The sequence below is a fragment of the Pelophylax lessonae genome (genome assembly GCF_965119305.1).
Source record: "Pelophylax lessonae genome assembly, chromosome: 2".
In the NCBI taxonomy this organism is placed as follows: Eukaryota; Metazoa; Chordata; class Amphibia; order Anura; family Ranidae; genus Pelophylax; species Pelophylax lessonae.
In genome coordinates, this window is record NC_138769.1 from 71,353,967 (window position 1) to 71,378,726 (window position 24,760).

The 24,760-nt window shown below is 40.8% G+C and overlaps 2 protein-coding genes across 2 annotated transcripts in view; both read left to right on the plus strand.

Moving 5' to 3' along the window:
- ROBO1 (roundabout guidance receptor 1) overlaps positions 1-24,760 on the plus strand; it is a gene marked incomplete at its 5' end in the record, with an annotated part of 1,547,889 nt that overhangs the window by 317,204 nt on the left and 1,205,925 nt on the right. The window lies entirely within an intron of this gene.
- LOC309546621 (uncharacterized protein) lies at positions 3,360-5,263 on the plus strand (the record flags this gene model as incomplete). Its single annotated transcript, XM_082246360.1, has 3 exons — positions 3,360-3,992; positions 4,059-4,831; positions 5,230-5,263. The coding sequence occupies 3 exons, from the start codon at positions 3,360-3,362 to the stop codon at positions 5,261-5,263; spliced, it is 1,440 nt and encodes a 479-aa protein (XP_082102486.1).

The following is a 24,760-nucleotide window of genomic DNA, read 5'->3' on the forward strand; positions in this document are numbered from 1 at the left end:
TTTGGATCATATTTTCTATTCCGCTATTTAATCAAAAACCTTTGGGGATCAGTTAAATTGGGGGATAGTCTGTGTTGGTACGTGTGAGAGAGATCCACCTTTCCAAGTTTTTGGGGTTCATCTCATACTTCTGAAGATTTGAGGGTGCTGCATGTTCCATACTCCTCTTCCTCATCCTCCCTTTAGGGTAGGAAAAAATTTAATCGGGCCTAGTCTGTGTTTGTACGTGTGAGATACACAGTTTTTTATCCTATTCCGCTATTCAATACACACCCTTTTGGTGTAAAAAACATTAAATTGCGGCATAGTTTGCATATTTGACATTTGCATATATTGTGCCTTGTTGCGCTGTTTTGGGTACTCCACCAACATGGCCAGTGGCAATGACGCCATTCTCAGCTTAACTATCCCACTTCTATGCCTCCTTGAAAAAACAATTTGGGCGATGATGGAAGAGGATGTGGCACAGGATGAGGAGGAGGAGGAGGAGGATGAAGAGGTAACATTTCAAAGGCTTTCAGGGCAGTCATTCGCAAGGGGCTCCGAGGGTGGGTTCCTGCACACACAAACGCCAGGGACACAATTGTCCAGCAGGGGCACAGTTCTGGAGGATGAGGAGGATGAGGAGGAGGAGGAGCTGGAGGAGGAGATGGAACCATGTTCACAGCAGGGTGGCACCCAGGCCAGCTCATGGCCATCACTGGTGCGTGGCTGGGGGGATACAGAGGACACGGACGATACACCTCCCACAGAGGACAGCCTTTCGTCGCCTCTGGGCAGCCTGGCACACATGAGCGATTACATGCTGCAGTGTCTCCACAACGACCGCCGAGTTGCCCACATTCTAACTTGTGCTGATTACTGGGTGGCCACGCTGCTGGATCCCCGTTACAAGGACAACGTACCGTCCTTAATTCACTCACTGGAGCGCGATCGCAAGATGCGCGAGTACAAGCGCACGCTGGTAGACGCCATGCTGCTGGCATTCCCATCTGACAGCGGGGCCACAGTGGAAGCACAAGGCAGAGGAGGAGGAGGAGGAGGTCGCCAACGCAACCAGGGCACCGCCAGCACCTCAGAAGGCAGGGTTAGCATGGCCGAAATGTGGAAAAGCTTTGTCAGCACGCCACAACAAACAGCAGCACCAGCAGCTCAGATGGAACGTCTTAGCAGGAGGCAGCATTTTACCAACATGGTGGAGCAGTATGTGTGCACACGCCTACATGTAGTGAATGACGGGTCTGCCCCCTTCAACTTCTGGGTCTCCAAATTGGGCACATGGCCTGAGCTTGCCCTTTACGCCTTGGAGGTGCTGGCGTGCCCTGCAGCCAGTGTATTATCTGAACGGGTATTTAGCACGGCTGGGGGCGTTATAACAGACAAGCGCAGCCGCCTGTCCAGAGACAATGTGGACAAGCTCACGTTCATTAAAATGAACCAGGCATGGATCCCACGGGACTTTTCCGTACCTTATGCAGAATAGCAATGGATACCGACCTTACCCACCCATTGTTCCATTTTTGCTCTTTCTCACTCTTTTGGGGTGTACCCTCATTTAAAATTTTTGAAAAGAAGCAGTGTTGGCTACCTCGTCCTCCTCCTCAGGGCCAGATTAATGTAGGGGCTATTGGAGCTGCAGCTCCAGGCCCCTACCTTTTATATAGGCCCCGGGTTGGCCATATTCACTGTTACCGCTCTTCTGTCACTTGTAAACACAGAAGTCTGGCTTCTATGCTCGCTTCCCCAGGCAGCACCCTCAGAACCTCCCCACACAGCGTGAAGGCCGGACAAGGAGGGACAGTTGGCGATGCATGGATGTGTTTATGGGCTTCAGAGACAGCATCTCATGTTGAATTAGGCATGCATGGCTGCACCCTTCCTCCTCTGGGTGCATGGCAAGGCACGGCCCTTAAGGCCCTTCAAAATCCTCAGCACCAAGCCCATGATGCTGTTAATCCGGCCCTGGTCCTCCTCCACCGCCGCTTCCACCTACACCGCCCATAGGTGTGCGCAGCCTATTGCATTAAGGTGTGCACCCCAAAGTTGAAATACACATGCATGTGTTTGCCAGCAGGGAGAGTAATGTATCGGGGCCATGTACCTGTAGGCAAGGAGAAATAGAGCAGAGCAGGTCCCAGGGAGATCTTTCCCATCTCCTCACTGGCAATGCTATGTGCCCTAGGTGATTAGGGTGTGCCCAGGCACACCCAGCACACCCTGTGCGCACGCCTATGTCACCGCCACATCCACCACCACCTCAACCTCCCTCCTACTCCATATGGGCCTCGTCCTTCAGAGATGAAGAAGAACATTGTTTTATTTTTCTGTTTTTTTTTGTTGTTTTAAGTTATTTCCCTATCCACATTTGTTTGCAGAGCACTTGCCATGCTCTTAATTACGTTTTGCTGCCATTTGCAGCACTCTAGCCCTTTCCTTTGGTGTTTTAGAGCCATTTTAGTGCCTTAAAGTTCGGGTCCCCATTGACTTCAATGGGGTTCGGTGTCCGGGAAAAGTTCGGTAAAAGTCCGGGACACGGACCTGGACTTTTTTTTAAAGTTCGGCCGAACCCGTCGAACACGGACATCTAGGTGTCCGCTCAACCCTAGTTATTACATGTTATGTTATGCTATGTTATTGGTATCTTCCTTGCACCCCTGCTGTTTCTGGCTAGATGGTTTCTCCCATCCTCCATTTTCCTGCTGTAACTCCCATTTTGTTTAGTTGTTATGAGGAGACTGCAGAGTGTGGAAGCTGTGTAACTTCATTGGAAATTTACCTATGGAAAAGTCTCTATGTTTATGCCTTTGCTAACTTGAAGCATAAAGAAGCATTGGAGAACACCTCTGGAGTCTTTATTCATTGAGTAAACTATCTGTTAAAGCCATCATTCAACCTGCTGCACACACTTTCAGACTGGGTCTACAAGGAGGTCACAGGTACAATCGATGCTGAGACAGAACAGTAAATTTCCAATGGTTTCATCACACAGGTATCTCTGCAGCTTCAGAAAGTAAATTTCCAAGAAGTACTTGAAGTAAATTTCCAATAATCCATCACACAGGTATCTCTGCAGCTTCAGAAAGTAAATTTCCAAGACTCTGCAGCTTCAGAACAGTGAGTACCACACTTGTCTGTGTGTCACGAGAAGCATTACTCTGCATATGAAACCAGCCACCTACTGAATGCTTCATTACTGTTACAGCCTTCTGAGGTGATCCAGTTTGAACTAGTTCCAGCAATAGCTAGCTATTGTATCAAATACCCAGCACCTCAGCCTGCCTGCTACTAACAGAAGTCACTACTTACATAGCTGAGCTCTGGCAGATTTCTAACAAGACACCAGAAATACAGTACTTATTATGTCTGACAGAGATCTCACAGAGTTACCTGCATTTAGTCAAGATAAAGCAGACTCCTTACTTCATTCTGCTCGTCCTGTCAGAGCCCCTCATCCATCCTTGAAGGCAAGGGAGGTTTATGAAGCAAGTAAGGAAGAAACATCTAGTAACCTGACTGCATTATGGGAAAAGACTTTAAGTTGTATAACAGCCACTAATGAAACTAGCAACAATTCTGAGCAATTGAACACTGCTCTCTCAAGGGTTAAGAAGGCATTTGAGAATTATAAAAGACTTTCTGAGAAGTACTATTCCCTATTGTCACATTCCAACATAGAGGATGCTGCATTGGAATTAAAGGACTTTACTTCTAATGACCAGCAGAGGCATAGCACATATCTTGAAGCAAAGGCACAGATAGAAGGGAGATTGGCACAGCTACACGAAACTACATCCTGTAACTCTGCTTCTTCCAGACACTCAGGAAAATCTTCTAGGTCTGCCCGCTCATATCATAAATCTTCTTCTAAGTCATTGCGGTCCTGCTCTATAAGGTCAATACTGAGCGACCAAATACTCAAAGCTCGCCAAAAGGTTGCAGTAGCCCAGGTTCAAGCCGCCTGCTCTGAAAAAGAAGCAGCCATCAAGGCAGAAGCTAAATGCAAGGAAGAAGAAGCTAAATGCAAGGAAGCAGAAGCTAAACGCATTCAGGCAAGAATACAAGCAGAAACAGAGGCTCAGCTAGAAATTCTTCAGAAGATTAGAGAAAAGGAAGTAGCTTTAGCAGAGTTATCTGTCTTGGAACAAGCCCTATTGGAAGAAGAAGGAGCAGCTTGTACCAGCTTGGCTGCTTTTCAAGACCCTGTTGAAAGGACCCTACAGTTTGTCTTAACTCAGAACCACGACAATACAGTCCCACCTACAGTTGGAGATTCTTCTCATAATCATCCAGCAAGTGGATCAAAAGGCAATGTGTCGCCAAAGCAAGCTGGTCAACTAGACACACCTACTAACAGAGACCCTCCACAACTACCGCACGTCACAAAATCAAGTGAATCAACCTACGCAGCTCATGTGCCACCACAACCCTATGTGCATAGAGATTACAAGGGCACAGCAGAAGACTACAGAATGAACTCTATACCCCCTTTGATACAGCTCTATTTAACTTCAAATGCTCAGAGACCTTCAGACGACAGATCCTTACCTAGATTAAACCCGTCTGCAACACCTTTCTCTCTACCTACCAGCCAACATCATATACCAACCATGGTCCAAGACGGCGCACCATCAGTACCCCCTGTGGCTATTAAAACTGAAAGCACTGACATTGCAGAGTTCAGCAAGTATATGATTCGACGAGAGTTGATTACAACTGGACTGTCTAGATTTGAGGACCACCCAGAGAACTACAGGAGTTGGAGATCTACATTTAAGGCGGTAACCAAGAACTTGGACATTGAACCTCAAGCAGAACTTGACTTACTAATAAAGTGGTTGGGGCGTCAATCTTCAGAACAAGTAAAGAGACTTAAATCTGTCTACATTTATAACTTTAAAGCAGGCCTTGATGCTGCCTGGGAACGTCTAGAACAAGACTATGGGAGCCCCGAAGTCATTGAATCTGCCTTATTCCAGAGATTAAACGACTTTCCTAAAATCTCTGTTAAGGACAATCATAAGCTTAGAGAGTTAGGTGACCTCCTTCAAGAACTTGAAATTGTTAAGTTAGATCCTAGTTTACCAGGTCTTAGCTATTTAGACACTGCTCAGGGCGTAAATCCTATTGTAGCAAAGTTGCCTAGTTATCTTCAGGGAAAGTGGACTAGTGTAGGATCAAAGTATAAGTATGAGCATCGTGTTTCCTTCCCTCCCTTTTCTTATTTTTCAGAGTTCGTGCGGAAGGTTGCAAGATCCAAGAATGACCCAAGCTTCTTCTATCCAGATACAACCACCATTCCTTTAAGTACTTCAAGGGGTATTGCCACCAACAGTAAATCCAAGGATTTAAGGCATCCTATTGCCGTGAGGAAGACCGCGATAGCATCCAACGTCTTAGCTACAGACATCAAAGCAAGTAATCTTAATCAACAGTGTCCTATTCATAATGCGCCACACTCTCTCTCCAAATGTTGTGCATTTAAGGACAAGCCTATTGAAGAACGCAAGTCATTTCTCAAAGAGCATAATATCTGTTTTAAGTGTTGTGCATCCTCCGATCATTTAGCTAGAGACTGTAAGATCGCCATCAGATGTTCTCTCTGCAACAGTGACAAACATGTGGACGCTCTTCATTCAGACCTGTTCAAAAGTAAACCTTCACCCGGCAGCAACCCCAAGACTACATCAGATGATGGCAGGGAGAGAACTGAGCAGTATGCCGACCCCGTAACCACAAGGTGTACAGAGGTATGTGGAGAAGTGCTTCATAGCAAGTCTTGTAGCAAGATATGTCTTGTAAGAGTTTTTCCTGAAGGATGTCCACAAAAATCCATAAAAATGTATGCCATACTCGATGATCAGAGCAATCGCTCATTGGCCAGTACAGAATTCTTTGACCTATTCAACATTCAAGGAGAGACCTGGTCCTATACCTTGCAGACATGTGCAGGAAAGGTCAATACTTCTGGAAGAAGAGCCCATGGCTTCATAGTTGCATCAGAATATGAGGACACAGAGTTTCCTCTTCCAACTCTAATCGAATGTGATCAGCTACCGAACAACAGAGAAGAAATCCCCACACCAGAGGTTGCACGTCATCACCCTCATTTGAGTCACATTGCTAACTACATTCCACCACTTAACAAGGATGTTAAGATTTTGATTCTACTAGGGAGAGACATTCCTAGAGTTCATAAAATAAGAGAGTTATGTAACGGTCCAGATGATGCTCCTCAGGCCCAGAAACTCGATCTTGGATGGGTGATAATAGGAGAAGTCTGTTTAGACCAATCTCACAAGCTCTTGGATGTAGCTTCCTACAAAACTAATTTTACCTGTCAATTGATGAAATGTCCATCGCACTATTATGTGAAGGAAAGACTTGATTTCAAAAACGAAGTTCCATATCAAGCACTTCAAAGTATTAACTGTAAGCTCACTTCTCAAAAGGACTTTGGTGATTCAGCGTACCAGACTACGTGTGATGACAACAAGATTGCTCCTTCAGTCGAAGACAAGGAGTTCATCAAGATTTTGGATGAAGAGTTCTTTAAGGACAATTCCAACAGACCCAAGTTTTTAATGGACCAGTCTTCTACAAACTCAGAAGAATATATCGATTTCCACCTGGAGGATCCAGATACTGATCCGGAAACCTGGCCTGAAGTTGTAGCATTGAGTTCCAACATCTGCTCAAGAAGAAATTTGGAGGATGAAGATGACTCCACAGATATGGGGGATGGAGCTGATGAATGGATGCAGGCCAAGACTCTGGTTAAGCCTCCGGACCAGTTGGAACACAGCGACGCTGAACTTGAGAAATTCATTCGTATCCTGACTACAAACAACCCTCATGCCCCCCAGAACATTGTGAGGTACAGTTTTAAGGAACGGGCCTACAAACCCATTAGCATCGTGGACCAGCTGGCCATACACTTCTCCCTGGATGGAAACATGTCACACAAAGACTCTGATGAAGCGCGGCGACAGGGGACAAAGTTGGGAGTCATTGAAGAGACTCAGACCAACGACTCCACAGAGCCGGGAGACAAAGATACAGATGGGAAGTCTGATGCTCAGGCTAGTGAAGAATGGACAGAAGGTGAGGAAATACCATCCAGGAACAAGAAGGAGAGAAAACTGACCAACCAGTTCAATTATAGCGAGAGAGCGTCCCAGAGCATTAACAAACCCCTGCGGGAGCGAACTTCTCAGACGGAGCCACCTCCAAGGGCCACCTTCTCCGCCACTGCAGACCAGTGGAGATTCAGCCCACCACACGCTTCACACATGGGCGGAGCATGGGAACGTATGATTGGGATAGCAAGGCGCATACTGGATTAAATGTTGCTTGATGTGAGTTCTTCACGTCCTACCCATGAAGTACTTACTACATTCCTTGCTGAGGTCGCAGCAATAATCAACTCAAGACCGTTGACCGCTGTATCTACAGACCCAGAATGTCCGACTGTTTTAACTCCAGCTGCATTATTGAGCCGGAAAATTAGACAGACCCCAGTGCCAAAGAGCATCTTTGATGAAAAGGACATATATAAACGTCAATGGAGATACGCTCAATACCTTGCAGATTGTTTCTGGGACAGATGGAGGAGGGAATACCTCACACTTCTTCAAGGATGTAGAAAGTGGCATACCCAGAAGCCTAACTTAAAGGAAGGAGACCTGGTTCTTCTAAAAGAAAAGCAAACCAATCGGATCCAGTGGCCAGTTGGAGTTATTTCAAAGGCCATTGCTAGTGATGATGGAAAGGTCCGAAGTGTGGAAGTCAGGATTGTAAAGGACGGGAGCCCAAAAACCTTCCTGAGACCAGTCACTGAGACAGTCCTAATTATGCCTGCTTCCACAAATTCTGATTCAGTGTTATGTGAAGGAGTCACTTAGACCTCTAGCATAGTTAGCTTATAGGAGAGGGCTACATAGCATTCTACTGTATGCAATGTAAATTGTATGTTTATGGAAAATAATTGTGTAGTGGTATCTCACGATACCAGGCGGGGAGTGTGCTGCCACGCAGCTTTAACTGTCTAGCAGTTGTTATTACATGTTATGTTATGCTATGTTATTGGTATCTTCCTTGCACCCCTGCTGTTTCTGGCTAGATGGTTTCTCCCATCCTCCATTTTCCTGCTGTAACTCCCATTTTGTTTAGTTGTTATGAGGAGACTGCAGAGTGTGGAAGCTGTGTAACTTCATTGGAAATTTACCTATGGAAAAGTCTCTATGTTTATGCCTTTGCTAACTTGAAGCATAAAGAAGCATTGGAGAACACCTCTGGAGTCTTTATTCATTGAGTAAACTATCTGTTAAAGCCATCATTCAACCTGCTGCACACACTTTCAGACTGGGTCTACAAGGAGGTCACAGGTACAATCGATGCTGAGACAGAACAATTCCTGTTCTGGAGGTTGTCTCATTGTTGCCCGTCTAGTGCACCTGTTGTTAATTTTATTAACACCAAAGCAGCTGAAATTGTTTACCAACCCCCTCTGCTACTTAACTGACCAGAATAATATCCAAGAAGTTTAATTGACTTCATGCTATACTCTGATTAAAAAGTCTATATTTCATATATATATATATATATATATATATATATATATATATATATATATATATATATATATACGTATATATAGGCATGCCTATTTATAAAATATTTTTTTTTTTATATATATATAACCAGTTTGTATTTCCACTGGTGTCTAAACTGCTCTATAACTGCCATATCCTGTATACATGAGACTTTAAAAAAAAACTTGAAATAAAATATCTGCAGACTTCTGATCTGCTCAGTCAGTTTAAAACTAACATGGGTGATTGCTTGGATACCAAATTCACCAAGTGCACTCAGGCCTGCTGGCCAGAAAATATAAAACATTTATTTAATTTGTTTCTAATTTGGGAGTTTATTAAAAATTGAAATTTCTTTAACAAAATGTGTTTGTAACATACAGTATTTTCTGTTATTGTAACTTAGTATTACAATTTTTACAAAATACAGACATGATAAATGCACACTCTGCTTTTAAACTCTAGTTTGAAAGTTTAAACATTTTAAAAATAAAATTGCTTATTAATTTTAAAAAATGCAGCTTTCTTTGCAGTTCCTCATTCTGTCTCTAGTGTTCCCTGCCAAAGCTCTGATTCGATGATAGCCACTTCTGGGTTGAATAACACTTCTTGTGAGCCAAGAATGTCTTGAACGAATCACAAAGTCTATACTGCATCATCACCAAGGGCTATACTGCACAGGGCTGCCCTGATGTGATCACTTCAGTGCAGTTTTCTGAAGTATTGAAGACCATCCACTGCCACACCAGTAAGAAGAAGGAGATGTCACTTAGCGTGAAGACCCCTGGAAAAGAGGAATGTATGAAGGGTATTAAAAGAAAAACAAGTGCAGGAATACAGAATGGGTCATAATTCATTTTGTTTTCTACATTTTATGAAGGTGAAAAACTGACTACACATGAAAAGATCTGTTCTATTTGAAAACACATGATCGTGCCCTAAGGCAATACTCGCTTCTCCTTATATACAAATCTATACTTAGTGAATGATAGGCGTTTTCAACTTGTGTAGTACAGAGTAATGTCTGAATTGAGTAAAAAGTGAATGGAAGAATTGTACCTGCTGGCTCCCACAGCTGTCAGAAAACCCAAAGTTTGACTGCATCTAATAGGCTACAGCCACTGTTCATCTGAGAATTTTTCATCTGGCTCTTTTGATTTATGGATCGAAGTTTGACCAGCCAGGTGGTGCTGATAGGACCACCTATGACTCAAATATCAGCTAGTTCAGCATAAATCTGGCAAAATTTGAGCCATGTATAGCCAGCATAACTTCAAAGTTGTTTGGCTTCTCGCAGTTCCAAAATTGGAATACATTATGGCAGAAATATTTGTGTAATTTGACAGTGTCATGACTGGCACAGCCATCCTTACTGAGCTCCATTTTAAGGGGCACATTTATAAGTCTGTGTTAAATGTACTGTATGCTTGTCCATGGTGATTTTTTTTTTCCTTCAGATTTATGAGCACAATCAATAATCGGAGTCGTAAACTTACATGTCCATGGTCAGCTTATTCTAGATTTGTTTTAGCTTTTACATCAATGAAATTGATATTTCTTATATGTCATCTGTATTTCCTAAACTTCAAGAAGAAAACACAATGAGAGCTTTAAACTTTAAACCTGAATAGGATGAAGCTAAATTTGAATATTCCACCGTGTGCAAGGGGAAATTAAAAAACAACATTTATGCTTCCACATGATTGGAGGACTGAAGTGAACATATCATCTTCTTACTTCAATTGGTTTTTATTTGAATTTTCACAAAAGAGAAACAAACGTATGAAAAACATAATAAGTTAACATAAAATAACAAAAGAAAAAAAGGAAAAAAGAGAATATTCAAATAATATGTTGATTACAATACCTTGTGACATTATATGTAGCAAGAACAGGAGACAAAGAAGTCCAATGCTATATACATTCAAGACCTAGGAGACTACTTAGGAAGTATATAAAAGATACATAGGAGGTACTTAAAAAAGCACCAAAAAAAAAAACATATCATCTTCTTATTTACTAAGTTGAACATTCACTTTTTTTTTTAAATCAATAATCTTTTATACATAAGTAAATCAACCTCCAAATGTTTTTCACATTCAGTCACAGTGGCAAAGATAAATAAAGTATTAGTAAGTAAAACAGAAAAGACCTAATCCTGGTATTCACAAAATGGATCTGATTTAATTGGGAGTAGAGGTTGTTCTCTTAGGAAAGTTGATGGTCACCTTTTCTTCCCCCATGAATATGATTCAATATTTAAAGACAGCATAAGTTCACCTTTTAACCAACATTCACAAAATGAACTGCCTTTGCTCCTTTAGTAAGTTAAACCAGCATGATTACAATAGTAATATTAAAATCAACGTTTTTTTAATTAAAAAAATAAAAAAACATGATATAACATGTATATACTTTCCTGCTCTGTGCAACAATATTGCACAAAGTGGTCCCTTACCTATACTTTGGTGGTTCCCTGCTTGCACTCTCTGCTTTTCCTTTCTTCCAAGTGCCCCTATAGCAAGCCTGTGCTATGGCAGTACCTCTGCTGGTGTGCTCCCAAACCAGGCTCTGTGCATCCATTGACACACACAGTGTAACTCAGCCACATCCCCAGCTCCCTCCTCGCAGGATTTGTCTGACAGCAGCAGAAGCTGGTGGCTCCTGCTGCTCTCAGTGAATCCAGGAAGAGAGGCAAGCAGGGCTGCCAACAGGGACATGCTGGATTGTAAAAGGTGTAAAGGTAAATGTTTGGGGGGGCAAGCAGTGTTTGTTTTTTACCTTAATGCAGGGAATGCACTAGGGTAAAAAAAACACCTTGAATTTAAAACAACTTTACATCATTATAGATGCCTCTATGTCCTTCCTAACACATATGCCTGGAAACAGTGCTTTTAATCCATCATAAAGAAAGACTACAAAAATGTTGAGAATATTGTAATTTACAGAACACAGAAGTTTGTGTCTGTTATCTTCTGTTACACAGAACTATGGAGACTGTTCCGGGGAACAAAATAATTTACCCTTTATAATGTGCTTCTGACTGTTATAGGTACCCTACACCACATTTATTTTTATTTTTTTTTGTGTTATGCTTCCATTTTAGATAACAATGGAGTTGTATAAAAAAAAATCTTCAAGAACCATGCATGCTTTAAACAAATCTTATAGTATAAATTTAATGTAGATAATAAAAAAAGGGTCCTCGCCAACAAAAAAATGGATAACAAGTTTTAAGGACGCAAGATGCAATCTTAAGTTAATATTGCAGAAAAATGTCTATGCAATTCTTAAGCATGTTGTTGACATTTTATCTCAGCAATTTACTTTTTTATGATTCTCTCCCATTATATTTTCCTTTGATACATCGCTGCAAATATAGTAAACATCGTAAACCAATGCTGCACCTCTCATTTATCTTAATGACTTGCTTAAGCTACTGTAACATGTATGGCCTTTATTTAGACTTGTCACATTCCTAAACAATTCAGACACATTGGTCTTCAAAAAAAAAAAAAGTTCTCATTACTCTAGAGCGACTATCAAGCACAATCATATTTTTATCTTGCTCTATGGCAGATCATTGCTTTTTCAACAACTTGTTTGAATTACAACCTTGGCTGTGAGATGATAAGGCCTGAACAATTTCAGGTTAATGATTCCTCTACCTATAAATTGAATGTCTCTCTAGAAATCAAATCATTCACAAATGACATTCTATCATAAAGAACAAATTGTGAATTGAGCCATAACGTTCTATGTATATTATTGTTATGTCTATCTTGCTAAAAACAAATAAAGTAATAACTCACAGAGTGTCAGATCTATAAAATGATAGAGTACTGATTAACAGCAATATGGCAAATAAGAAAAAAAATCTATAACTTCAAATGGTACCGCAGGGTCACCTTCAGTTCTATAATCTAGCAAAGCCATATATGAAATCATGAGGAACCATGCATTGTTATGAGTAAGCAAGGTGGTTCTTAAAGCGGAAATAAACCCATCCATTTAACAGTTTTAAAAAAGTTACATTTCCGGCACGTGCTAGAAATTTTACACTTCCATTGGTTGTGCTCTGAACCAAACTGTCAACCCAACCAAAGACTGGTGTCATAACTGATCACATGTGCAGCATCATGGCAGTTGTAGATTGAACAGAGGCCAAGATGGCAGCTTCCTTGGCTGAAAACAATATGAGGGTTTAGTTCCACTTTAAATATCTGGTTCTCCCAGTTCTACCAGTTAGTGGCTGAAGATGAATGACAGGCAAACAGTTAAATACATAAACTTAAGCACAAACAATACATACATAGAATTGTTTTACCTGCCAAAAGAGTTTAAGTTTTATCCATATAGTGCTGAGGGCCTTAGGCTACCTTGTCAGATAGCAGAGCCAGGTTAGAGACCCGACTATCCCCTTCTACAGTTTAAAAATAGGGATAATTCACCTCCTCTGCCCTCTGTGATTGCACAGTGAAGGAACGTCATCCCTCTGATGAGTTGATTTCTTTCCCCTTTTCTTATTTTAGTATGTTCTTTTTCCCACATTTATATATATATATATATATATATATATGCAACACACCTGATTGGTTCCTGGAGCTGACCCTCCCTCTCCTAGTTTGAGTTTTGCTGTATGGGGAAGGTTGATATCAAATTAAATGCAGGTAATTACACCAGCTATAATTAAACTTGCTATTTTTCATAAAATAAATAGCTGCAAAAAGACATAACGTACAGGCACAAAATGAACCCTAGAAACTAAATAAAGGACTTTCTGGGTACAACTACAGTAGAACATCAATAAATTTTATTATACAAAGGATTAAAATCATGTCTATAACATGAAAATATAAAAGTATTTAACACACATTGACATATATATTGAAGAGATTTTGTTATACTCTTATAAATGTATCATCCACCCTGTTGCAGGCGCGTTTCCCAGGTCAAAAGTCCACTTCTTCAGGAATGAAAATACACCGAAAACTCTAAAAATGGAAAATATATGCATATCATCATCAATCTTATATTCCTAGTAATTGGTATGAATCACCTCAGTTAGGTGAAAGCACATACCCAAAATAATAAAACAGTGATAGTCATCCTACAAGCAGCTGTGTATGGGATAGTCCAGATGAGCTTTTCCATTGATCATCAAAAAGCAGGTATTCTCATTGTCAATATCCAGATAAGCGAATATCTACAAGGGAATATTTGTGTAATAGTAATACTGAATAATACTAAAGGCAGGACTGTGATGTATTAACCTAAGTGCAAATATGCACCATATAGGTAGCCGGTATAAGGGACAAGTATATGTCCATGTATTGGTTAGGGGCCCTAAGTTTCCCAACTACACCCCTACTCCCCAAACTGATATATATTGGGCCTCATAACCCTCCACAAGTTAACCAAAAATGGTGCCCAAAAGAGCCTAAGCAGTATTGTCAATCCCATATGTTTAACCACTATACACAAAGTCCTCCCCACATATAAGAATGCATCAACAAAAAATTGGTAATTATTGAAGTAAAGTACCTGGTTTCATGTGTTTGCAGCTAGCCTAAACACTGTGGTGTAATTGGAAGGGTAGTAAGCCAGTCGGAGGTAGTAGGATAAAGGGAGCCTAGTATTACCGCCTTCTTTCCGGTAGAGGTGGCTCCTGTTTTGTGGATATAGCAAGGCCATATAAATAGAGCTGTGGGCGGCGCCCAATGTATCCAAGCGCTGTCACACCCGCATACGGATCGACCTCCATGCATTGTGTCCGGCGCCAATGTTTGATCACACGATCCACCGCGCATGCGCAGCCATGATGTAATCAGAGTGCACCCGCGTCCCGGCTCACCAGATCTTCATATCTGGACACATTCTATTCATTACCTAAGGTCCATAAAAACTTAACTAAACCACTGGGCAGACGCATTATCTCTGGACAAGAATGTTTAACTGAAAATGCCAAGATCTTTTGGTCAACACATATCTAAGACCTCACATACTATCTCTACCCTCTTACATCAAAGATACTATACATCTCCTTAAGATGATTGAAAATATTCATGTTCCCCCTGGGGTGTGGTTGGTGGCTGTGGACGTGGAGGTGTTGTACAGCAGTATACCACACAGCAGAGGGATCTCCATTGTTAACATGTTTCTACAGGAAAGGAGTACTAATCAAAAACCATATAGTGAATCTGTCTTATCTTCTAGTAGTAGTAAAATTTTGCCTGAAAAATGTTTCCTATTTGACTGTTCCCACTACCTCCTGGTGCAGGGAGTGGCGGTGGGAACTTTGTGTACCCCCTCGTATGCTAACCTGTACCTGAGGGATGGGAACATCAAATCATGAGTGATGAGGCTCTCTCAATATACCTGTGCCATGTTTTAGCGTGGCACAGGTACATTGATGACATCCTCATACTCTGGGATGGACCTAGGGATTTACTTAATGCCTTCACTCAAACACCCAACAAGAACAATTTCAACTTGTCATTCGCAATGACATGAAACCAACAAATTATCTCTTGCTTGGATATTGAGATCTTTGTAAAGACAGATATGACTCTAGGGAATACTTTGTTCCGTAAATCCACAGCAGGGAACACAATTTTGAGGGCAAACAGTAGACATCCCACCAGTTTGGCTAGGTCCATCCCATGTGGGCGATACTTGCACATCAAACAATTGTTTATCACAGGAGGATTTCTGCAAACAAGCAAACTAATTAAAAAATAGACTATTAGCCTAAGGTTACTCCAAAAAAAATCCTTAAAAAAGCATACCAAAGAGCTAACAACAACAGCAGGGAAGACTTAATTTTTTAGAAAACCAATCATAGCAAAGATGATACCAACAACACGACCAAATTAATATTACGATATTCCAGAAAACAAGATCAGATTAGACACATCATAAACAAGTACTGGTACTTATTGAAGGCTGACCCACAGGTAGCAGGTTGTATTAAGGACAAAATTGAAATTGTTTATCATAGGAACAACTCTATACCAGATCATTTACTACATTCAACAAGAGTCATTACAACAAAGATGGTGGACACTACAAATGCAAATATCCAGGTACTCATAAATGCGGCGGGTGTTCATACTGTCAATTAATTTGGCCTAGACAGACACATACATTATCAAACAGTGAAATACATCAGGCTAAACACTTTGCAAACTGTCAAACAATGGGAATTGTTTATTTTAAGACATGTGTATGCGGTAGCTACTGTGTTGATAAGACCAAGCGCTACTTTTGGCAACGAATATATGATCATGTGTCAGCAATCAAGGGAGGGAACATTATGTCCCCAACTGGGAGACACAGGACATGGAAACACAATAAGAACCCACATTGTGTAAGAGTCTTCGCCCTTTAACGCGTACATACAGATGGGCGAACTATAATTACGTCCCGGCCATGCATGTGCGGTGGACTGTGTGATGGTGCAATGGCGCCGGACACAATGCACGGAGGATGATCTGAAATACGAGCGTGATGTCACTTGGATACATTGGGTGCTGCCCACAGCCCTATTTATATGGCCTTGCTATATTCACAAAACAGGAGCCATCTCTCCCAGAAGGAGGCAGTAATACTAGGCTCCCTTTATCCTACTACCTCCGACTGGCTTACCACCCTTCCAATTACACCACATTGTTTAGGCTAGTTGCAAAGATGTGAAACCGGTACTTTACTTCAATACTTACCAATTTTTTGTGGATGCATTCTTATATGGTCGGAGAGCTTTGTGAATAGTGGTTTAACAAATGGGCTTGGAAATACTGCTTAGGCTCTTTTGAGCACCATTTTAGTTAACATGTGGAGGGAGTTTAGGGAGTAGTATTGTAGTTGGGATAAATAGGGCCTCTGACCAATACATGGACATATACTTGTCCCTTATACCTACCTATATGATGCATATTTGCACTTAGGTTAATACATTACAGTCCTGCCTTTAGTATTATTCAGTATTACTATTATACAAATACTTCCTTGTAGATATTTGCTTATCTGAATATTGACAATGAGTATACCTGCTTTTTGATGATTAATGGAACTGGAGTCGGCAACAGTTACTTGTAGAATGACCATGACTGTCAATGTTTTCTTTTTTGAGTATGTACCTACACCTACTGTACTTGAGGTTATTCATACCGATTACTATGAATTTAAGATTGATGTCGATATGTATATATTTTCCATTTTTAGAGTTTTCTGTGTATTTTCATTCCTGAAGAAGCGGGTTTTTGACACGTGAAACGCACCTGCGTTGAGAAACCTACAGCAAGCTATTTATCACCTGGCTGCAGGAAGGGGATGATACATTTATAAGAGTATTACAAAATCTCTTCAATATATATGTCAATGTGTGTTGAATACTAATACTAAAATTTTCATGTTATAGACATGATTTTAACACTGCTCAAAAAAATTAAAGGAACACTTTTTAATCAGAGTATAGCAGCAAGTCAAATAAACTTCTGGCATATTGATCTGGTCAGTTAAGTAGCAGAGGGGTTTGTTAATCAGTTTCAGCTGCTTTGGTGTTAACGGAATTACCAACAGGTGCACTAGATGGGAAACAATGAGACCACCTCCAAACCAGGAATAGTTTTACAGGTGGAGGCCACTGGCATTTTTTCCCTACTCATCTTTGCTGACAGTTTTTCACTAGTTTTGCATTTGGCTATGGTCATTGTCACTACTGGTAGCATGAGGCGATACCTGGACCATATAGAGGCTTCACAGGTAGTCCAACTCCTCCAGTGTGGCACATCAATACGTGCCATTGCCAGAAGGCTTGCTGTGTCACCGAGCAGAGTCCCAAGAGCATGGAGGAGATTCCAGGAGACAGGTAGTTACTCTAGGAGAGAGCTGGACAGGGTTGTAGAAGGTCCTTAACCCATCAGCAAGAACGGTATTTGCTACTTTGTGCAAAGAAAAACAGGATGAGCACTAACAGAGCCCTACAAAATGACCTCCAGCAGGCCACTGGAGTGAAAGTCTCTGACCAAACAATCAGAAACAGACTTCATGAGGGTGGCTCGAGGGCTTGATGTCCTCTATTGGACCCTGTGCTCACTGCCCAGCACCATGGAGCTTGATTGACATTTGCCAATTTGAAGAATTGGCAGGTCCGCTACTGGCACCCTGTGCTTTTCACAGATGAGAGCAGGTTCAACCTGAGCACATGTGATGGCTCTGAAAGGGTCTGGAGAAGTGGTGAACATTATGCTGCCTGTAACATTATTCAGCATGACCCGTTTGGTGGTGGGTCAGTGATGGTCTGGGGGGCATATGATATGTAATAGCTTTGGGGAGGATTCCCAGTGTGTTAGGCATTTGGAGTTTTGAGGGGAAGCCATGTAGCCGCACACCATTGTTGAGGGATAGTTGAGAAGTGTAGGGCATGCTCCCAGTAGAGCATAGAATAGGTTTTTTGTGGGTGTTTCTTGATTATGAGTAGGGTAAAAAAGGACGAGACTCCTACTCGAAAGGTTGGTGAAGAGTCCATAATGGAGAGAAATTGATCAGATAAGTCTGATTTTTGAAGGAGAGAATGCCTTGTAATGCATGGTGAATTTGCAGAAATTTGTAGAAGGTTGAGTGTTTTAACGAGAATTTGGAGAAAAAGCTTTACTCTCACCTATTCCACCATCCATTCATTTAGTCTTTGCTCTGTTCAAGAGCTACAACCTTCTAAAGAATCATCACATCAGACACTTCTGAGGATATTGGATGCCTGTGTTCCTTATAAGATACTATGGTTGCTTCTGCTGATCCTTAGATCACTACTGTGTCCTGTATTGATGTAGGGGTCCTTGAAAAGGAACTGCATCATGCAACAAGGCACCATCAAAAAGCAAAGATCACAGCAACTAGTGAGGGGACAAGTGAGTATAAGGCCCCTTTCACACTATCCGTCCATCGGACGGACTCCGTTTATCTCAGCGGGGGATCGATCCGCCGATCCCCCGCTGAGCAGGAGGATGACAGCTGTTCTCCGCAGGAGACACAGCTGTCAGTTCCCCATACATCTCTATGGGGGAATTGGATGGGAACGGACCGTCGGTCCCTTCTCATCCGATCCCATCCGATCCGCTGGATGGATGGAAAATAGGGTTTCCATCTGTTCAGATTTGACGGATCGGATGTCAGCGGACATGTCTCCGCTGACATCCGATGCCCCATAGGGATGCATGGGGGGACCGTTCAGATCTGGCGAAAAAACTGACAGGCGGATCTGAACGGTCCGCCTGTGTGAAAGAGCCCTTAAGCCTCTAATGTATGTATGCAGTTCCTGATATGTGAAATGTTTTTAACCTAGTGGTAAAGTCACTCCAATTTAAAAATTGTAATATGTGACTACAGTGTACTTGTTTACTTGTTTTTATAAGTATTTTGTTTTTCTCATAAAATGTAACATTTTGAAGAGGAAAATTTAAAGCAGTTGTAAAGTCACTGAATTTTTCCCCGCCCCTCTGTAATAATAAGGTATACTTCACTGTGTTTTTTTTATTTTAATTTGGCAGCTACTTACCTTTTTCACATTGCCGATCTGAGGTCACGTGACTGACCTCCATTCTCCTCCCCTGGTCTAAGGACTACAGTGGGAGAGGCTGAGTTTTCCCTCTGACAGTAGCCGGGCGTCCTTGTAACCGCACATCGGCAACGTGAAAAAGGTATGTAGCTGCCAAATTTTCAAAACACACACACACACTGTGAAGTATACCTTAATATTACAGATGGGACGGCAGGAATTCTGATCAGTAACTTTTTGGGGAATTTTTTTCTTTATTGAATCATTAAAACAATACAAAGAACACATACATAACATTTAAAGACAACCTGTCAACCAGACAACTCATAACTCATTAAACCAATAAGATCTCAGCACTAGGCCATTAGCATAGCTCTAACACTAAAACATAGTCGTAACCGCTGTAATCTGGGCAGGGTTTTTTTTTCAGTTCGTACACAGGAGCTGACAGGCAGGAGGTAGGGGGGGGAGGGGGAGAGGAGGGGAGGAGGAGAGGGAATCAAAGGGAATAGGCAGGATAAATCAAATTTTCTATAGCATACATAGGGACAAATGACACTGCACAAGCACTATATGGTTCAACATGCTTTAAAGGAACAGGATGCTTTTTTTTTTTTTCCTTTAAGGTTGCAACCTCTTTAAATGTTTCAAATATGAAAACACTTTTTCCCCTTCTAAAAGTATGTCTGTTAACAAAATAAAATAAAGCTCTAAGTGAGAAGCTCTCAAATTAAATAATATATATTTGTAGAGAGCAAAATTAATTAGTTGTATAATCCTTCTTAATTGAGCATTTTATCTTCATTATATAGTATTAATATTTATAATAGTTGTAGAAAATTTATTCAGCTGAGAGTGATCAAAAAAGCTAAATCTAGACATTTTTAATATATTCTTAGATCAGTATTCTTGGTTTGTTTGAAAGAATGGATTAATAAAATTATATAACGCTCATTTGAATGATTTGTGTGAGCCTATTAAATTATACAGTACCTCATTTATTTCTACTTGATAAATGATTTTTATTTAGCCTTCTATATATTTAAAAAAATTGCCCACTCCTGTAATTTCTTAATAACATTAGGATATCCCAGCAGATTTAGTTAACAGATGAAGGCTGAATGCAGCCATGTAGTAAAGGACTAGTTTCATGGCTGTGATTTGTGACTGGTATATTTGTTGTGAAAAGGTTCCCATATGTGGACACAAATGCAATGACAGCAATAAGGGATGAAGTTTTGACTTGAGTATTTTGCAGATCTCACTTTTTGTCACAAAGAAAAAAAAATACATTTTTCTTTTCTTTCTTCATTTTCCAAAACAAATGAGAGCTTCAAAATACTCACCATGCCTCTTAGAAAATACCTTGGGGTGTCTACTTTCCGAAAATGGATCATTTGGGGGGGTTTCTGCTATCTTGGCATTTCATGGCCTCTGAATCTGTGATAGGTAGTGAGGAGGGAAATCAACAATTTACGCCCTTAAGCTGGATACACACTATACAACTTTTGTTGGTAGATTTCCTTTAGATTTACCTGCAACTATGTAGTGCAAGGGCCTGCCTGATTGCATACAAATTGAAAGTGTTTAGGTTGGATCTCATATTATATGGTTTTGGTAAGTCTAAAGGAAAAAATCTAAAGAAAATTGTATAGTGTGTATCCAGCTTTAGAAAGCCTGAAGGCAGTGATTGATTTTGGGGGTCCTGTACACGGCTAGACTGCCAAAAAGACTCACGCATGTGGTATTCCAGTACTCAGGAGAAGCAATAGAATGTATTTTTGGGTGTCATTTCACATATAGCCATGGCATGTTTGAGCAATATATCATTTAGGTAACAACTTTGTGTAGAAAAAAAAAAAAAATAATTTTCCTGAAACTTGTGGCAAAATATAAAATATCCCATTAACTCAACATGCCTCTCAGAAAATAGCTTGAAGTGTCTACTTTCTAAGATGGGGTTATTTGGGGGGGGGGTGGGGGTGATTTGTGCTATCTTGACATTTCAGGGCCTCCGGAATTGTGATAGGTAGTGCGGAAGTAAATAAGTAATTTACACCCTTAGAAAACCTGATGGGGTGATTGGTTTTCGGGGGCCCATACAAGGCTAGGCTCCCAGAAAGTCCCACACATGTGGTATCCATGTTCTCAGGAGAAGCAGCAGAATGTATTTTGGGGTTTCATTCCGCACGTGTGAGCAATATATCATTTATTGACAACTTTGTGTAAAAAAAAAAAAAAAAATGTATTTTCCCCAAACTTGTGGCAAAATATAAAATATCCCATTAACTCAACATGCCTCTCAGAAAATAGCTTGAAGTGTCTACTTTCTAAGATGGGGTTATTTGGGGGGGGGGTGGGGGTGGGGGTGGTTTGTGCTATCTTGACATTTCAGGGCCTCCGGAATTGTGATAGGTAGTGCGGAAGTAAATAAGTAATTTACACCCTTAGAAAACCTGATGGGGTGATTGGTTTTCGGGGGCCCATACAAGGCTAGGCTCCCAGAAAGTCCCACACATGTGGTATCCATGTTCTCAGGAGAAGCAGCAGAATGTATTTTGGGGTTTCATTCCGCACGTGTGAGCAATATATCATTTATTGACAACTTTGTGTAAAAAAAAAAAAAAAAAATTTATTTTCCCCAAACTTGTGGCAAAATATAAAATATTTCATGAACTCAACATGCCTCTCAGCAAATTGCTGATTGGGGGATGTTTGAACTGTCCTGGCATTTTATGCCCAATAAGGTTATGCCACACATCACCCACTCTTCTAACCACTTGAAGACCAAGCCTTTTCTGACACTTTTTGTTTACATGATAAAATATTTTTTTTTTAGAAGATTACTTTGAATCCCCAAAATGATCTAAACAAAATGGTAGGTGTTGAAATGTTTTTGTCACACGGTATTTGCGCAGAGATTTTCCAAATGCAAGTTTTTGGAAAAGAAAAATAGAAAATAATGCACAAATACACTATATATTGCCCAACTGTTTGGTAAAATATAAAAGATGATCTTTTGGCGAGTACATAGATACCAAACATGACATGCTTTAAAATTGCGCATGCCCCTGCTGCGGCAACAAACTACATACATTTTTAAAAGCATTTAAAAACCTTTACAGGTTACTACTTTAGATTTACAGAGAAGGTCTACTGCAAGAATTACTGCCCTCAATCTGATGTTTGTGGCAATACCTCACATGCATGCTGCAAGTTCTGTTTACATATGACATCAGACCGATGCTTGCGTTAGTCTTTGCACGCAAACACGGGGGGACAGGGGTGCTTGAATTTTCTTTTTTAGTTTATTTTGACACCTTCCCTTTAATTTTTTTTTCTTTATTTATTTTTTTTATAATTTTTATTGTTATCACAGGGAATTTAAATATCCCCTATGATAGCAATAAGTAGTGACAGGTACTCTTTTTTAAAACTAATTGGGGTCTTTCAGACTCTAGATCGCTCCTCTGCCCTTAAAGCATCTGACAACACCAAGATTGGTGTGATAAGATGCTTTCCCAATTTCCCATTGGCAGTATTTACAGTATATCTGGCAAAACCAAAGTCATGAAATGGTTGTAACTTCTGGTTTCTTAGACCATAGAGATGATTGGAGCCATTCTGGTCTCCAATTAGCTCTATGGTCAGGTGATGAAACCACCGGCTGCAGTCTCAGGTAGGGTTGCCACCTCATCCCTTTAAAACAGAACACATATTAATTACACAGGTTCTGTGCCTGATTAAGGTGGTAATTAAACTTACTTGGAGCCTTCTCTGCATTAAATTAGCCTCAGAACCTGTGTAATTAATTTGTGTTCTGTTTTAAAGGGATGAGGTGGCAACTCTAGTCTCAGGTTACCCGGCGGGACAGGAGAGCCCGAGAAAAATGTGGAAGGCAGCGGGGGGGGGGGGGGAGTTTTGCCTGTTGTGTTGAGTAAATAAGTACAAAATATGTGAACCCTCAATATATGTCAACACTTAAAAGTGTACTTTATGTGCATGCAAAGCATACACGCCTTTACAACACATCAATTTAAAGTTAACCTATGAATGACGGCCATAGAATTATTGCTTTCATCCTAGCATGTGTAGCAATACTGATCAGCTTCTTTCCCGGACAGATTAGCTGGGGTTTGAAAGCTCTGAGGGTTCATATTTCCCTGGGAAGGTCAACAAACAGATGCTGACTGATCTCCCACTGATTTTCTTTCTGACACCCAACTTGATGGTTCCTTGCACCAAGCAGGGACAATTAAGCAAAGACACCTGGTGGGGGGAGGAGGTCAGCACGTGTCTAACCACATAAAAGTAATTGGGTGCCGCCTGAATCACTTTAACCACATAGCTAGAAGCTGGGAGAAAATAAATGTTAACTAACTTGGCTGTTATAGAAGGTAGGGGTTTGTTAACATGCCAGCCCTTCCTTCACAGCATGAAATGGTAAAAAAACATCACCTGACCAACTTGAACTCATCTTGTCCATGCTACCACAAATATTTCCTCCACTGTCCTAATTCTTTGTGGATTCCAAGTCATATAACATCAGAGCTTACACATAAGTTATGGCATCAAGGGAGGAACATGCTTCTGCATTCCCAGAAGGATTGCATATTTTGCCAGAGTTGTATAAAGTACTTGAAACCCATACTTGAGTAAAAGTACAAGTGCTCGATCAAAAAGTGACTTGAGTAGAAGTACTAAAGTATTCAACATTTTTTGCACTTAAGTATCGCAAGTAGTTTTTTTTTTTTAATTTTGCTACTCAAGTACTGAAAGTAAAAGTACCAGTAGTTTTGTAAAAAAAAATTGCTACTCAAGTACTGAAAGTAAAAGTACAAGTACTGTGTTATGTAGTTATTAAAGAAAGAAGTCAAAAGTTTGAACATCATATTGTTTTTTATTATTTCAAATGCAGCTTTTATTTATACATACAGTAGCATTTATTTTTGTATGCGCTGATAATACACGTTTTGAGCTTCATGAAACCTGCCATCTACTGTTCTGGCAGTGGTAATTTTTAAAATAGTAACGAGTAACTATGCAGCACAAAAAAAAAAATATCGGAGTAGAAGTATTGAAATCATTGAAAAAATGTAGTGAAGTAAAAGTGGAAGTAGGAGAAAAAAATTCTACTCTAGGAAAGTACAGATACCGCCTTTCGGTACTTAAGTACAGTAGTGAAGTAGTTCTACTTAGTTACTATACATCTCTGTATTTTGCGTAGGCTCACTGGATCACTGGAGCCCAGTCGGAGCCTAGGCATTGATCCGAATGAGCTAACCACCTCGGGGAACCCCAGGAGAACTGTCAGTGGAGCTGTTGATGGAGACAGGCTGATGAAGGAGGCATGGTGTCCTTGGAAATGCATTTTGATTGGCTCCCCTCTCTCAAGCTTTTGATGGCTTCACCGACAGCTCTCCTGGGGTTCCCTGCGATGGCTTCCTGTCAGCTCATCCGGATCCATGCCTAGGCTCTGACTGCGCTCTATTGGTCCCCAGGCCGCTTGGAAAGGCAAACTTACCACCCAGTCTGTTCAGTTTTTGACTAATTAGTTGTAGACTCACACCTCCGGGATCATCATTTCAGGATTTTATGTTTTATGTTTGATGGT